General features: G+C 34.7%; 2 protein-coding genes across 3 annotated transcripts; both read left to right on the top strand.

Annotated features, from left to right (window-relative positions):
• The first annotated feature begins 5,342 nt into the window (after positions 1-5,342).
• LOC133291202 (nucleobase-ascorbate transporter 12-like) lies at positions 5,343-12,511 on the top strand. 2 transcript variants are annotated; one of them, XM_061489427.1, is made up of 10 exons: positions 5,343-5,859; positions 5,941-6,038; positions 6,171-6,341; positions 6,554-6,654; positions 7,850-7,985; positions 8,076-8,126; positions 8,238-8,525; positions 9,589-9,823; positions 11,100-11,386; positions 12,049-12,511. In XM_061489427.1, exons 1-10 carry the CDS (start codon positions 5,343-5,345, stop codon positions 12,268-12,270), a joined length of 2,106 nt encoding a protein of 701 aa, XP_061345411.1. In that variant the 3' UTR covers positions 12,271-12,511. The 2 variants fall into 2 exon arrangements, with proteins under 2 accessions (XP_061345411.1, XP_061345410.1); XM_061489426.1 differs by having other exon boundaries at positions 11,974-12,511.
• A 1,593-nt stretch (positions 12,512-14,104) lies between these two features.
• LOC133291159 (proline-rich extensin-like protein EPR1) lies at positions 14,105-14,938 on the top strand. Its single transcript, XM_061489366.1, has one exon. It carries the CDS (start codon positions 14,105-14,107, stop codon positions 14,936-14,938), a length of 834 nt encoding a protein of 277 aa, XP_061345350.1.
• The last annotated feature ends 2,474 nt before the right edge of the window (positions 14,939-17,412 follow it).

The following is a 17,412-nucleotide window of genomic DNA, read 5'->3' as shown; positions in this document are numbered from 1 at the left end:
ACATCATTTTCCTTAGCATAAAATACATATTATCTCACATTATGAGATTCACTTACTGCATATGTAAGTATTGTACATTTACATTATATGAATCAGTTTTCCATGGAATATATATTTATTTTTTTTAAATTCATTTGTTAAATCGTATAACATTGTTATGATGATATAAAATAGGAAGGATATATTTACAACCTTTTTTTATAACCACTTACAACTATATCTTAACACCATTGATTTTCGTCAATCAACGGTTATCATTTATTGTGAATTAATAATTAATTAATGAGTTTAATTTGCAGAAATCATAACCATTGATTGACGAAAATCAACGATATTAAGATATGGTTGTAAGAGGTTGTAAAAATAAGGTTGTAAGTATAACCTTTCTCTATATTAAATATAAGATATATTATTGTTAAGTCATGAAATTTATTTATATTTTCAAATATATTACGTATTTAAATTCATCAGTTAAATAAATTGAATTTAAAGTTGATAAAAATATTCAATGAAGTAACGGAAATTATATATATGTATGTATCTATTGCTTTAAAGAAAAGTGCTTGTATTTATTTACCAAAAAAAAAATGGTTGTATTTGCTTCCTTAACAATTGTGAAAGTATATTTTTTTAATAAAGGAAGGTTCCTCCAATTAAATTCAACTAATCATAAGACTTTATGTCACCTTTTCATTTACTTTCATGAAAATAGATAGAGCTATCAATTCAATGTCTTCCTTTGTGCATTTTTTAACAAATTATTCTATTGTGATTTTTTTCATTGGCCGACACTAAAGGTTTCCCTTCTTGTTCTTGAGAAAATTTTCAAGACTTTGTCAACAATTTAAAAAGAGGTTGCACACACACAACAAAAAAAACAAAAAAAAGAGGTTGCACATATTAATTATATAATTTAATAATATATTCACATATAAGTTTAATAGAAAAAAGTATGGTTATTTGAATTTATATAGGCGAGAGCTCAATAATAACTTGCATATTATTTTTAGGATTTTTTTAAATTGAAGGTAACACTATTAATTATGTCAAACTTGATGATTTTTTTTTTGTAATACTTCAAGCACCTCAAAATTATTCTCTCTCAAACACATAACCTCTAACAACAAACCTATATAAATTAAACACTTCTATAACTAATCAAGATGATAGTGTCAATTTTCAAGGCGTCCAAAGTTATGTTTTCCTTTTTTTATTTTTTCCAAAGCTTTAAAACAAACTTTTGTGATTTATTCTGTTGGCTTTATCGAATAGAAAACAAGGTCATCATTTCATTACTATGGTGAAGTTTTCATTAAATATATATAAAGTCTTTCGAGCTATCTTCATCTTTGACATCTTCTGTCAATTTTTTCGAAAATGTAAAGAGAGTAAAAACAAGTTGAATCATTCAAGAATTGATTCCCCCCGCCCCCCTTTTACAAACATGCTATTATTCTATCGTTCTATCCTTTTCTTTGCGCTCTGTGGCACTCTCTTTTTTAAGCTATTTAGGTGCAGTAATTTAATTTAATAAAACAAGCAACACTCTAATTAAAAGGTCGTTGTACAAACGACATTTAAACTAATATATACACAAAAATATGAAAATGATTAAAGGATAGGGGATGCGAATAATTGTGAAATATCGGAACTGATTCGTTTCAAACAAGTAATTAAGATCAATATATCAAAAATAAAAATACACGTCGTTTTTTCTCACCACTGTATATTAGTTGAATTAGTTGGCAATTCAATTGTTAAACTGCTTATATCATGTAATCATGTATGAATATGGACGAGGGAAAGTGACGAGTCATCCTATATCAATGCCATAAAATAAGTATTTGCAAACTCAAAGTTTTAGCTTTTTATCCAAACAAAAAATATGTACAATAAACAACTTGACGTGTTTTACTTTTGACTAATGTTGTTATAATTGCTAGAAATTGATATTTAACTGGAACAACGAGTTATTATTTGAAGATGAAAAGTTGGATAACTATACAAGAATTTTAAATTTTCTTCAAATTAGGAGAAGTTCCAATAATTAAATTAAAAATTAATTCAACCATTAATTTGAACTGAGCACAATGCACTTTTGAATAATTTAAACTCATGCAGTCTAAGTAGAATTCACCCACATTCACCAAATATTCTAAATATTTAGGAAAAAAAGTATAAAGAACATCATTTTCTTTATGGCTATGAATGTTCAAAAGAAGCATACATAATTCATAACATGCAAATATAGTGTACAAAAACTTTTCGTAATACTTTTTTTTTAAAGAAAATTACTATTCATATATTTAAAAAACAATACTTACCCGGGCACTTTTTATTTATTAATATCGTATTTTTTAAGTTTGTCAAATTATTTTTAAGCTCTCAATCATAAAAAGATTATGGCTTGATATATCTCGTAATATCGTAATTATTATTCAAAATAATTTAGACGATTTTTTAGAAAAATATTTTTTTTATATTTCATGATTTATTTCTTCATTTAATAAAAATTTATAATTTATTATAAATATAAATATAAATTATTTCTTTATAACTTATATTATAGGGAAAAATGTTTCTGCAGTTACTGCGGATAAGTTATCTGCATTTTTTCCAAAACGACGTAGTTTTGGTATTGAAATATTAAAAAATTATAAATATAAAGACTATTATAACCCTAAAATAAATTAAAATTACAAAAATACCATGATTTTCACCCCAAAACGACGTCGTATTGGGCTTACTGCATATCACTTATCTGCAGTAACTGCAGAAAAAACGAACCCTATATTATATCATGATATAATAAATTAATACGATTTTCATATTATTATTTTCTTCCATCTTTACTTAAATTTCTATAATTTCAACTGATAATATCAAATTAAAAAATATGGCAAAGCTTATCATATAATTTTCATAATAAACTTTAGGTGCATGGGTGTATTTGAAATCTCATACATGTTATTTTAAGTTTAAAGTTTCTAAATTTGATTGAGAAAATATTAATATTAAAAATAATTTCATTTAGTCCCTAAGATTAAAATATTTGATATCTCTCCTAAAATATAATAATTTAATTTTGATTAACCTTATAAAATCCTGTTTAAAGTTGTACTAAAAATACAATAAATAATTTTTATCTTATATATATATATATATATATATATATATATATATATATATATATGAAAGGAGAGGTTATAGTTACTACCTGTTATTACGAAATTTTAACCGTTGATTTTCGTTAATCTAACGGTTGTAATTTATTGGGTCATACTTATTAATTAATTATTAATTTAATAAATTATAACCGTTAAATTGACAAAAATCAACTCTTAAAATTTAATAATAAGAAAAAAATAATAACTATAACCTCTATAAAAACATAATAAAATGTTGGCGAACTCGTACCAACACATATAATATTTGGAGTAGAAGATGAACTATTTTGCAATTCTAAGAATAAAAACAAAAATCAATTATAAATCTTTATATTTAAGTGCAATAAAATTTATCAATTAAGTTATGTGACACCATTTTCATATATATATATATATATAGGGCTTATCATTTCTCAAGCTGCTTGAGACAATGTTATCTCCGGTTACTAAATCATAACCGTACAAAAATAGATCAATGGTGATAAAGGAAGAGAGAGAAAACATGAATCATAACCATTCAAAGATGAATAAATTAATATAACGAAATAAATAAATAAAATGAAGTAGTTTTGAGGTGGTCGGAGATAACATTGTCTCAAACAACTTAAGAAATGTTTTTCCCATATATATATATATATATATATATATATATATATATATATATATATATATAAGGAATGATCCGTTTATAATTTTTAGCAAATTATACTATGTACTTTCGGAAGTACATAATTTAACTTGTAATATTTTTGAAAGTAAATAGTATAATTTGTATAAAAAATTTATAAATATAACCCTTTTATATATATATATATATATATATATATATATATATATATATATATATATATATATGGATAATGTTTTCCTCCTTTCACATGATACAATCAATTTTTCTACATACACATAAAATTAGGTCCATTAATTCTTTTATTTTTCTTTTATTTTAAAAATAGTGTCCCCCACAATTAATTATCTCTATGACATGACCTAAAATTTTTCTACAACATAATACTTGTTTTTCCCAGTATATATAATATTTGATAGTTGCATAAAAGGGGTGTTAACGGGCCGAGCCGAGCCGAGTTTTGGTCTTAAAAGACTAAGCTTGTATTTAAATGTGTCAGCCTGACCAAGCCTGTTACCTGTTGTAATATAATTATCGGCCTTTGGCCTGACTTATTTATAAAAAATAAAAGCCTGATTTAGACTGTTTAAAAAAAAATTACAAAATTTTATTCAAACATAATATACAATCGACAACACTAGTAATTTCATAAATACTCATAAATTCAATGTATATCCAAACAACATAATATAGAACAAAATCATTTCAAAAAGTCTGTTTAACCAATAAAATAGGATGAAATAGATTGAGGAGAAAGAGATGACTATTACAAGTAGTATAAAAAATAATATACTAGGCCAGCCTGAGAGGCTCTAAGACCGAGCTTTTGAATTGGAGACTGATGCCTAACTTTTATACAAGTTCAAGCCTGCTGCCAACAATTAATTTTTGACATGTAAGTTCAGACCTCCACGAGCCGATCCAAAGACGTTGAAAAGTCCCTGTTTTGTTTAGCAGCACTCAGTTATACCATCGTTTAGCTATTCTCGAAGCAAAATGAATAAAATGGATGGCAAAAAATAAATTGTTTAAAAATGACATATTAAAAAATGGATTTAATCAGCCATAATCCACAATGTCACTCCGTTAAAGCAGGGGCATTAGAAAATCTCGGGATTGATTTTGTTTTGTTGCCATTAAATTTTCTCACGCTCCAAAATCCAAACGCTTGTCAGTGACATCAGCACACCACCGATTGTTTCGGGAGCGAAGAAGATAACCGAGGGAAAGAAGCATGACAACAACTGAAAAGTCTGAAAGAAAGAAAACAACCAAACAGAGAAAGGAAAATAAATTAAAATTAAAATTAAAATAATTAAAAATAAAATTTGACAACGCGGTTTCAGCTCCTCTCCCCTCTCCACTAATATTTGGTTATTCTTCTCACTTCACTTCTCACTGCACATTTATTTTCTCTCTCTCTCTCTCTCTCTCTCTCTCTAACGCCGGAGCTTTCTCTCTCTAACCAAACCCTAGACCTTCAGTTCTGCACTGATCAGATCTACAACTACAACCATTCAAGCTATGCGTTACTAGTTTCGTTCTAAATGTCTGGTTCCGATGCCAAAACCCACCAACGTCCGGGACCATGGCCGCCGGCGTCCTCACCGGACACCAAGGCAATGCCGCCTTCTTCCTGGGCTAAGAAAACGGGCTTCAAGCCCAAGTTCTCCGGCGAGACCAATGCCAGAAACTCGGGTCAGATAAGCTTGCCGCCCAAGCCCAGAGAGCCCGACACTCAGGTTGATCTCGAAGCGGGTCGGGCTCGGACACTTCCGCCGGCGAACGGTGTGGTCCACCGCGAGAAGGTTCCACCACTTCCACCGTCTAAGGATCAGGTAGCGAAGAAGCGCAAAGACTCTGATGGAGTCCCCAAGAGTTCGGTTCCCAGCACCAATGGCCAGGCTACGGCTGTGCCGGCGGCTGAGCAGCCGTCTCAGCCGCCGCGGAGAACGGCGAGGCACGAGGAAGTAGTGGATGCGTTGCCGCAGACTGTGGATGATGACGGGTTCGTGTCTAGGCATTCGCATATGAAGTATGAGCTCAGAGATTCACCTGGTTTAGGTAAGATATATGCTTATACTTTCTTCCATGAGGTTGAAAATTTTGATGCATTGTTGTGATTTTTGTTTATGGATACTGTAGTTCCCATTGGTGTATACGGTATCCAGCATTACGTTTCGATATTAGGTTCGTTGATTCTCATTCCGCTTGTCTTAGTTCCTGCGATGGGAGGTTCTCAGGTAAATGATTTTCAACTAACTGAATTGGTTTTTTTATTTATTTTTATCTTTTTGGGGGGTGAGGGGTTATGTTTCGTTTTTGTAGCAAATTTGTTGTGTGGATACTGTTTTCTGATGTGTTAGTGGATATAGGAAGAAACTTCTATGGTGGTATCAACTGTGCTCTTTGTGTCGGGAATGACTACACTATTGCATACTACTTTTGGGTCCAGGTTGCCCTTGATTCAGGGCCCTTCTTTTGTTTATCTGGCTCCGGCTTTGGCGATCATCAACTCCCCAGAGTTTCAAGGATTAAATGGAAATGTATGAATTTCTTGCCATTTCTGTATGTTTTAGATAATGTTCATTGTTGTCTATATCATGGTTCCAATTAACCAGAGTTTTTGGTCTTACAATGGTTTTTTCCATTGCTAGTTATTTGTGAGATATCATGGGTTTTGTATATTTTATTATAAGTTTTTTGATGGAATAATTGAAAGTAAGATTGCTGATAAAATTTCTGTATCAATTTACAGAGATTCAGACATATAATGAAGGAGCTGCAGGGGGCTATAATTATTGGATCAGCTTTTCAAACTTTACTTGGATATACTGGACTTATGTCTCTGTTGGTAAGGTAAGATGATTTTCTCTGCTTATTTGTTTGTCTTTTTATTCTTACATGCTTCATTGTTTCATCAAACAGCATTTATTCTTTTGGACTGAGGCAATGTATAATGTAGTACTAACTGCTAAAGGTTGAGGGATTCAAGGAGAATAATCATAGGAGATAATGCAAGAACGATGTGAATGAGAGCAATTAGGAAAAACAAAATTACATAGTGCTTTATAATATTATATGTTGTATACTTTTAAGTCATTTATATATGTTTTTGAAAGGAAATGATATATTTTTCATTCATTATTAAATAAAATTGATTTTTAATAATTATTACCCGTAAGAATTGATAGCTTCCTGTTACCATCTAAAATGAAGATTAAGAAGCTGAGAGAATTTTTGCATGGACACATGCTATGTTTTAATTAGTTTGATATGGTCACTTCTCATTGTTCCTTCCAAGTCCCAACCCATCATGTGCACAATTCCCCTTGATTTAATTTTGGACAGTACAGAGCTAGTTTCCGTGATTCCATACTATATTGTCTGTGTAATATACAGGAATATTACACAGGAATTTTTTTTCTATTCTTTGATATAGTCAATAACTGTTGGTGAATCATTGTCTAGAATGAGGAATTATATGGGTTATATAGAAAAATTGTGAGAGATTAATTACAAATGAAACCGGCTATATGTGGTAGCAGTCAGGAGGGGGTGTTGTTTGGAACCCCCCCCCCCCCCCCCCCCCCCCCCCCCCCCCTCTCCCTTGGCCTCCTCTTTGAGTGGCTTCCACTGCACGCCCACCTAAAGATTCTTCCAAACACAGTTAGTAGTCCCCCTTCCCCTCCACCTGCTACATCTAGTATTCAGATTGCATTCAAAATTTCAAATGGATATCATATGCCAATATTAGTCAGATTGTTGTGAGGTTCAAAACCATTTCATAGGTGTCAAATTAATGGAGTTACAGCAACTTTTTGTAATGAAATAAGCTGTATTTCTCACCGATTTTGGCAAGTGTCTTGAATAACTCTTGCTTGGGCTAGCTGTGATAAGTGTGTCTAATGGTACCATGTCAGAGGATGAGATCATTTTTATGAGGTTCACTGGGTGTTTTCTCTTGGGGATTGTGGTATTCCTCATGGTTTAACCACTTTAGTGTCTGAGTTGCCTGAAATAAAAAAATTATGTTTCATATCTAATTTTTCAGGTTGATCAATCCCGTGGTTGTATCCCCGACTATTGCTGCAGTTGGACTTTCATTTTACAGTTATGGTTTTCCACTAGTTGGTACATGTCTTGAGATCGGTGCAGTACAGATATTAGTGGTTATTATTTTTTCCCTTGTAAGTTTGTTGAATTCAAGTTCTGTGTCTATGGTATTGATCATTGCACTGTGCTAACATACTTAATCTAGTCTTTCTTGCTTTCTGCAGTATCTTCGTAAGATATCTGTTCTTGGACATCGCATATTTCTAGTATATGCGGTAAGTTTAATGTTATACTTCTTATTTACTCTTCGGTAGTGAACGTAAAATTCTGTGATGTAGCAAATGATATCTGAAGTGTGATGTTTTTTTTCTTCACCTAACTACCAGGTTCCTTTGGGTTTGGCAATTACTTGGGCATTTGCTTTCTTGCTGACTGAAGCTGGAGCCTACAGCTACAAAGGGTGTGACTTAAACATACCTGCCTCAAATATGGTTTCAGAGCACTGTAGAAAGCATGTTTCAAGGATGAAGCATTGTCGAGTTGATACTTCTCATGCATTAAAATCATCCCCGTGGTTTAGATTTCCTTATCCACTGCAATGGGGTACTCCTGTCTTCCACTGGAAAACGGCTCTTGTGATGTGCGTGGTTTCCTTAATCTCATCCGTGGATTCGGTTAGCTTCTTGTCTTTTTCTATTTTGTTTCCTGGACTGTATTTGTATTGACTCTGAATATGTTGATAATTTAGCTTGATTGTATTTAGTAAAACAAAGTGACCATCTTCTGGGTCTCTTACCATCTTTATAATGTCCTAGCAATATTATATATGAAAAGCTGTTCTCTTTCTTACATATGATAAAAGCTTTAATTAAAATTATGGTTTGGACCTAACAAAATTATATATGTTTCATAAATGATGGCTTGCATGCTGGACAGCTGGAGTGAGAAACTTGAATATGATATTCACTTCAATACTAATGTCACTTCATTTTAACTGCAACCTTTGACATCAAAGGGTAAAAATAGGTAAAGAGACTGAACATAGGCATATAGTTTATCAGATCCAAAGTTAAAAATAATAGTTGCCAACTTGTCTTATTGTTTTCATTTCACCTAATCAAATTAAATTTTTTCCATTTTCTGTTTTCATTTTAAGCGGATACCAACTGTAAGGAAGAGTAATATAGTATGGGTTCTTTCTGAGGTTAGGAAATCAGTGCATCAATGACACTTGTAATCACTATGCTATATCAAAATTGAAATTATATTTCTTTGGACCTTTCTCTAAATGCAGGATTATCTAATCACTGTACTCTGTTGTTAATAGGCCTATGGGTCAAGATAATAGCAGGCCCATAAGAGAACCCACAACAAACAAACCCACATATGGATTATGTGAGGAAGAGAAGTGGGGCCCAAGGGAATCATCATGAGAGAGTTGAGGTGGCTGGTCGTTAGGAAATGCTTGCCCAGCTTTCTGTTAAATATAGGTGCAGGGGGTGAGTGCTGAGAGACCGTTGTATTGAGTATTATTTTGTTATTTTGGGAATTAGTAGCTTGTTGCCCTGGATAGGAGGTTCTGGTTGTGTTGTCTTTCTGCCATTGTAACCCAAGGAAATTCCTTTCTATTAGGGGGACCTTCTCTTTAAATTTGTAAATAATACCTTACGAGTTTACATTTTCACTTTTGAATCCATCAATTGTGTTGTTGATATTCATTTGTTTTAAACTTTGAAGGTTGGCTCGTATCATGCATCTTCATTATTGGTAGCATCCAGACCTCCAACTCCCGGAGTTCTTAGTCGAGGAATTGGTTTGGAAGGTCTTTCTAGTGTCTTAGCTGGTCTCTGGGGAACGGGAACTGGGTCTACAACTTTAACAGAAAATGTTCACACACTTGCGGTGACTAAAATGGGAAGCCGCAGAGCAGTTCAATTGGGTGCATGCTTTCTGATAGTATTGTCTCTCGTGGGTAAGTGTTTATTAGCTTTCTGTTCTTGCATCTACCTTCATCAGTATATCTTATGATTAATATCCATTGAACCGAAGTACATTTGTTATGAGACATTGGAGATGAAAACCATTTGTGTAATAATATGCCCTGGTTTTACTCTTTTAGAAGAATTAACAAAGCATATGGTGTTTCTAAGCATCATCTCTGTAACTGGGTCTTTCTGAAGAATGAGAGGCAGTAGAGTAAATTCTTTTGATCAATCTCATTGTAGCATTCCAGCGAATTCTTAGTTTTAATTATTGTCCATAGAGATCCCCTAATCCTAAACTTTAATGGTTACTGCAATTTGTACTCATATCAGGTTTTGGGAGGGTATTTGGGTGGGGCATGTTCGGTTTTTAGAGGCTTTCCCATGTCTTTATTGCATTTCTTCGAAAATAGAAATTCAATAATTTTTTTTTTTCTTTTTTAAATTTCAAGGATGTATTCATAGAATTTTGACTTCAGAAATTGAATGGTAGAGAAAGTAGAGTCAATCCCTTCTGCTTTAGGGCATGTTCTTTTCATGCTGTGCTCATGGCTGTTTTATGGTAGTTTCCATCTCCAATAAGATTTGGTGACATTGCACTCTTGAGCTTCTCTGTCTTCTGGGTTATTTTATTTATTTTTATTTGGAGGATGCATTTTCCTCCCTCCGAATAGTACGTCATTACTTCATATTTCTTTTGTCTAATGATATTTGTTTACCAAAAAAACTCCATTATTGTGTTTTGTTTGATACTTGTTGGACACGGAAACAGCTGCTATTTGAAGTGTATGTGCTTCTTAGATTGTTACCGCTAGTTGTTTCAATTTGATTTATCTATCTTTCATGGCAAACTTAAATAACTGCGTGCTATTAGCTTTTTTATTGTAATGCCTTAACGCAATATAGTTGTTATGATTGCATAAAATTTCATCCCAAGGCAGATAGTGTCTATGATGGAAGTGGTATGCTAATTAACAGATATACTCTACCAGTTTCCCTATCAATTTCTTTGGCATGTAAAAGTTGTTATAGGTTAGCAAGTTTATCATCAAACTGCATGGAACAAATAAGGTGTTGATTTCTTCTCCTGATTGTTTCTGTTTTTGGAACTTGATGAATCATTGGATAATTAGATATGCAATTTGTTCCTAAATTGTAGATTGCTGGCTTCTTTTGTGATGCTCATTTTTATTTTTTATTCCATCATCTTAGAAATGTTTTTATTACATATATAACATGCTTAATTTTATTTATACTGTATAATAGGTAAGGTTGGAGGTTTTGTTGCTTCAATTCCTGAAGTCATTGTTGCTGGTCTACTCTGCTTTATGTGGGCAATGCTTACGGCATTGGGCTTGTCAAATCTACGCTATAGTGAGGCTGGAAGCTCTCGCAATATCATCATAGTTGGGTTATCATTGTTTTTCTCTCTTTCCATACCTGCCTACTTTCAACAATACGGCATCTCCCCAAATTCCAATTTGTCAGTGCCAAGTTATTTTCAGCCCTACATCGTGGCTTCTCATGGGCCTTTCCGAAGCAAATATGGAGGGGTATGCTTTCGCATCACCCATTTACTATTGTGAACTTTAGCTTGGTTTTGATGCCGTCAAATTCTATAATTGAACTTCGTTACTTACTATAAGACATACAGAAAGATAATTTTTTTTTTTTAAAAAAAAAAAGCCCATTTTCATTTGTTACAGTGGGTGTGGCTATGACATAGCATATCTATGTCCATTATTTTGTAAAAGTAAATAGAAACTACCCTCATATTCAATAGTGACATAGGTAGTTGCTTGAATACGTATGCTTTAAGATCAATTGTCTACTATTTGGTTTTTATTAGTATTTCTGCCTGTATGTGCTGCATCTTTTTCGACAGAATCCTGTATTTCGTTTCATAATTGCTAACTAGCAACTGCTGCATAGTGATTGTGTTTAATAGATATATTTAAATAACTAACACACACACACACACACACACACACACACACACACACACATATATATATATACATATTTCACATAATGAATTCATGATGGAGAGTCTTTTTTACTCATGTGATTCCCTTATAATTTTTAGCACTTGAATGCTGGTTAGAAATTACTGTAGTCCTTCCTTAGTACCACTTCTAAGAGAGAATTTTTTGTAATGTTGGTTGAGATGTCAGGTTTTTCTAAAACATCACTTGTGAATCTGTTCCTTTCGCAGTTGAACTATGTGCTGAACACCATTTTTTCACTACACATGGTGATAGCTTTTCTCGTCGCTGTTATCCTGGATACTACTGTACCTGGAGGTAAGCAGGAACGGGGGGTATACATTTGGTCGGAACCTGAGGTTGCTAGAAGGGAGCCTGCTGTTACTAATGACTATGAATTGCCCTTCAGAGTTGGTCGGATTTTCAGATGGGTGAAGTGGGTTGGCCTGTGAAAGACTATGAGTTTTGTCGGCTGACTATTTTCAGTCCGCGTCTAGAATCACGTGTTGTTTTGCTCAATGATGGATAGTATAGTTGATCATGTTACAGATTTAATTTGTGTACATTGAGGTTCTGGAGGGGTCTATTTGTGTTAAAATTTATTAGATTAGCCATGTATCTAGTTTTGATTCATTGAAAATCTCCAGGTGGAGTTTTTTTCCCTTGCTTCAAGGGTGGGCTTTGAGAAATCATACTGGTTATGTATATATACACATTATTATACCTGCTCAATCGGGACTGGAATCATTTTGTTTAGTATATTCATTCCGATCCACCTATTATCTTTGTCTTAGCAATCCTTGTCAACCATTTAACGGAGCTTGTACAATTTTCTGAAAGCCACAATCACAATTGATGGGTAGCCCTGTGGGGATTGCTCAAAGCTCTACTCACATGGAAGAGCAAGCTCCAAGTGATATGCAAAACCGATTTTACCCAAGTTCTTGAGGAATGACAACCCTTCATTCCGAAAAGAGCCATCAAAATTTATGTAGCATTTTACATGATTGAAGGAATTTGATACCAATACTTAAACTTCTTAGATACCTGAGGATATGTACGACCAAATGCCTGAAAATGACTTTTTAACTTCACCGTAGTAAAAAAAGGTAAAATGGTTGCGGTTTGTCACTTGATTGATTTTATACTTGATGGCTTTTTGCGGATCCCATATTCGTTGCATAGGTTTATAAAGTCTTGAATACTCTCATCTTTTAAGCTAGCTTTTGGGGTGGTGATCTCATGGATTCTTATCATTTGGTGCTTTCATTGAGAGTTGAGGCCACAGAAAAAGTTACCTATAGGCTAGATTAAGGTCCCTTTAGACACTGAATACTAATAGGTGGGCTGCCGTCGACCGTGGACATCAGTCTTAAAAGTTGGTGGCAATTGGGTTTTATAAAACCTTGAACACTTTCATCATTTGAATTAACTTTTGGGATGATAATCCTATGGATCCCTATCAATTGGATTTTCTTGTATATATCTAAAACCCATAATGGATTGATACCTACAAAGATTAGGCATTCATACACTTGACACAATAAGAATACCGATATTACTATATAACAGAATTTAAATTGTTTTGTTAGCATTTGAAGTGTAAATTACGTGTGTTCCGGATGGCCCATATCTGAGTGGCCCAATGACTTAGGCCCAAGCCCCCCTTACTCTTTCCACGTCAGCCTTACTGACCAGTCTCTACCAATCCGCACCCCTCCCTGTCTACTGGGCGACTGCACCCCTCCAGATGAGACACCAAAATGTCTCATCTTGGGATATCAACCCAGCAGGAGATCGCCCCAGATACCATAAATAATAACTTTCTATCTGTAGAGGCAGCATCAGACGCTGCCACCTCCGATGCAAAAGCTGCCCCACTGCAGCTGCAACAGTGTCAGCCACCCTTGGCACTCCCTAAGGAGGGTTGACCTCCCTTCACCTACCTGCTCCAGGGTGATACTCCATCCTCTTATAAATACCCCCTCAAGACAAGAGGGAAGGCATCTTATGTATCGGTACCCTGTTAGTTTACGAGCCCAGAACCTTATACATCTCCCCCCATTTATCTGATAGTATAATTCATACTTGGGATAGTACTGTCTAGCTTGGTCTCTACCTGTGCTAGTGGTGCAACCCATACAGTGATCTTCATTCCTAAAGGAAACATATTGGGCTTGTAGATCCCAATGGTACATTGGCTCCATCTGTGGGAAACTATAAACTCAATTCTCACTCTCTTTCCAAAGATCTACAGAAGGCAAAATCTTAGTTCCTGAGCGAAGCATGCGGTCACTACGAGGAGAACACACCAACCCAGAGGGTCAGGCTCGAACAGTGCACTCCAGTTCCTCACCTTCTGTACAATCAGCCCCAACACCGCATGCAGTTGCTATGACCCTTCCACCAATATTGCAATCTGTTGGCGCACCGTTACCTATGGCCGATAACATTAACCATCATGCAGGAAACGAGATGCACAGAGAAGCCCTTAACCTGCGGCGAGTGGCACCGATAGACCGTCACGTCGCCATTCGAGAAGTTCAAGAAGAAAGCTCGGCTCCAGCCCCTCCTCCCCCATCGGAAGTCCATTACGGTATGACCATACCAGTTACAGCCCCTCAAAGAGTCCCACCTACAATCTACCCACAACCACTTCGAAGCCAACCGGTCGTTGTTTACATTGACCAGGGAATACCAATAGCCACTAGATACCCTCCAGGACCTCACATCCACATAGGCAGGGGCCCTTACCCCGTGGTGCCCATAACCCCCGAAATTCCATTTCATGGATACACGGTACCACCACATAACGCTACTGTCGCCCAACCTCAAGGGTCATATATGATCCTAGCACCACCACCACCACCACCCCCACTTGGCGTGCCACATGCTCTAGCACCTTCGTACTCAGTGCATCATCAACCGGAAGCACAGATAGCACCCCGCCCACCCCCAGAAGCACATGTTCAGAACCTGAACACACGAACTACACCTGTTAACCCCTCTGGACGCAACAAACCCCTGATTGATAGTCTTCGCCTCACTCCTATACCTTTAGGTTTCAAAGGCCCAACTAACATGACCACCTATGTTGGCGACACCGACCCTTTTGAGTGAATCCAAAAATTTGAAGCAGCAATGACTTTTCATGGTGAGACGGACCTCCTCATGTGCAGAACTTTTCCAACACTCCTTGGCGGGCGAGCGTTGGCCTGGTACACCAGTCTACCAACATGAAGTATCTCATCTTGGGATGACTTAGCAAACAAGTTTCAACTAAAGGAGAGTTAGCAAAAATAACAACACTCATGCAAGAATTCATGTGTTATGCATGTGATGTTAACTAACTCTAGTAACTGAATAACAAAGTAACTAAAAATTTTTATTGGTTGGAGCTAGCTGGTAGCTTGCTGTTACTCTCATTCACGTACGTTTATTCAATTGAATTGCATGCTTTATTTGTTAATGCTATGTGTAGACTATATGGTTTTGATATCAGATTCTGTGATGTCATCGTCACATAATACAGTAATTAAAAATGTCTAGTCCAAGTGATTTAATTCTCAAGTATGTGGATAAGGATATGAATGGGAGAAAATCTTCCCTACAACCACTGTAGGTATATCTATACTAAAACGAAAAATTTTTTTGGGACTTAAAAGAAATTAAAAAAAAATACGGGTTAAAATAAAATAAAATAAAATCATTTTTCAGTAAAAGGAAGTACCGAATTAAAATTCGGTACTTCCGTTGTATTAAAGAAATTTTCCTGAATGGATCAGGTTTTCTATCATGGATATATAGTCTAACCTGACTTATTTACTAAATAAGATTTGACCTAATATAAAATCTCTTTAAAAATTAGGTCATGGGCCAATGTGTATTCAAAATATGGGAATAAGGGTGTTGGGAGAAAGCAAAGAAAATTATTTTCATACAAAAGAAACATGGTAGTGGAATGTGCAGGAGGTAATTAAACAGAAGAATGGATGCTTTTGATCTTTGCAAAAGTTTAGATTGACGAGAAAAAATGCAAAGAAAGCAGTGCGAGAAGCTTGAGGCAAGGTTTTCGTCGATTTGAATAAAAATATTGGGAGCAAGGATGGTGAAAAAGGAATATATAAACTTGCAAAAATGAGAGATAAGAAAAATAAAGACCTCACCCAAGTTATATGCTTCAAGGCTGAAAATCAAAAACTTTTGGTAAGAGATGAAGATGTAATGAAAGATGGATAAACTACTTTAACAAACTGTTTAATGGGGATGGTGATAAAAGCGAGGTGGACTTGGAGGACACTTATGATGATTTGAATAGAAGATTTTTACGCATAATCAATACACATGAATTTAAGGAGGCTTTAAAGACGATGAAAACTAATAAAGCCTTGGGACCCGATGGTGTCCTTATTGAAGAGTGGAAAGGCCTGAGGGATGTGACAATAAAATGGTTTACCAATCTTTTTAATAAGATTCTTCAGACAAATAAGATGCCTAATGCAAGGAGAAAAAGTATGCTTGTGCCTATTTACAAAAACAGGGGAGATATTCAAAGTTGTTCTAACTATAGAGGCATTAAGCTAATAAGTTATACTATGAAATTGTGCGAGAGAGTTATTGAACATCGCTTGAGGAAAGAGACCAAGGTTTCTGTAAATCAATTTGGGTTTATGTCAGGAAGATGTACCATGGAAGCCATTTTCCTAATGCGATAATTAATGGAAAGATATCGAGAAAAGAAAAAGGACTTATATATGATGTTCATAGATCTTGAAAAAACATACGACAGGGTCCCAAGAAAAGTTTTATGGTGGGTTCTTGAGAAGAAAAAAGTACAATCAAAGTATGCAAAGACAATCATGGATATGTATGATGAGGCTACAACATGTGTGAAAGCTTGTAATGAAACATCAAGTTATTTTCCTATCACGATAGGTGTACACCAAGGTTTGACTCTAAGTCCTTCTCTTTTTGCCTTAGTTATGGATGAACTAACAAAAAATATCCAAGAGGAAGTGCCATAGTGTATGCTTTTTGCATATGTTATTGTGCTTATTGATGAGACCAAAGACAGAGTTAATAGAAAAATTGAACTTTGGAGAGGCACGTAGAGTCTGAAGGATTCACGTTAAGTCGGAGCAAGACTGAATATATGAAGTGTGAGTTTTCTCTGGTAAGAGATATAGACCAAGATCCTGTGCATCTACTTGGTCAAGAGGTACCTAAGAAAGAGACTTTTAGATACCTAGGATCCATTCTGCAAAAAGAAAGAGAGATTGATGAGGATGTAACTCATAGAATTAGAGCAGGGTGGATGAAATGACGTAGTGCTTCTGGGTTTTTGTGTGACCACAAAATTCCCCTTAAGCTAAAAATAAAATTCTATAGAACAACAGTAAGGCTTGCAATTTATATGGAGCTGAATGTTGGCCAGCACATAGGCAATATGAACATAAAATGAGAGTAGCAAATATGAAGATGTTAAGGTGGATGTGTGGTTATACGAGGATGGATAAGATAAGAAACGAAGATATTCGACGTAAGGTAGGAGTACTACTGGTGGATGAAAATATAAGAGAACATAGATTAAGGTA

The sequence above is a fragment of the Gastrolobium bilobum genome, unplaced genomic scaffold (assembly GCF_033153095.1).
Source record: "Gastrolobium bilobum isolate Gb01-03AN ecotype WA unplaced genomic scaffold, APGP_CSIRO_Gbil_v1 utg1383, whole genome shotgun sequence".
NCBI classification, from domain to species: Eukaryota; Viridiplantae; Streptophyta; class Magnoliopsida; order Fabales; family Fabaceae; genus Gastrolobium; species Gastrolobium bilobum.
The sequence above is the reverse complement of the archived record's forward strand: the minus strand, read 5'-3'. Positions and strand labels throughout refer to the sequence as shown.

Excerpts from the sequence above, each read along its gene's own strand:
- LOC133291202 (XM_061489426.1), top strand. The coding sequence starts at position 5,343 with ATGTCTGGTTCCGATGCCAAAACCCACCAACGTCCGGGACCATGGCCG. Across the intron at positions 8,127-8,237 it reads GCATATTTCTAGTATATGCG|GTTCCTTTGGGTTTGGCAAT; the intron begins GTAAGTTTAATG and ends CCTAACTACCAG. Across the intron at positions 9,824-11,099 it reads GATAGTATTGTCTCTCGTGG|GTAAGGTTGGAGGTTTTGTT; the intron begins GTAAGTGTTTAT and ends ACTGTATAATAG.
- LOC133291159 (XM_061489366.1), top strand. The coding sequence starts at position 14,105 with ATGCGGTCACTACGAGGAGAACACACCAACCCAGAGGGTCAGGCTCGA.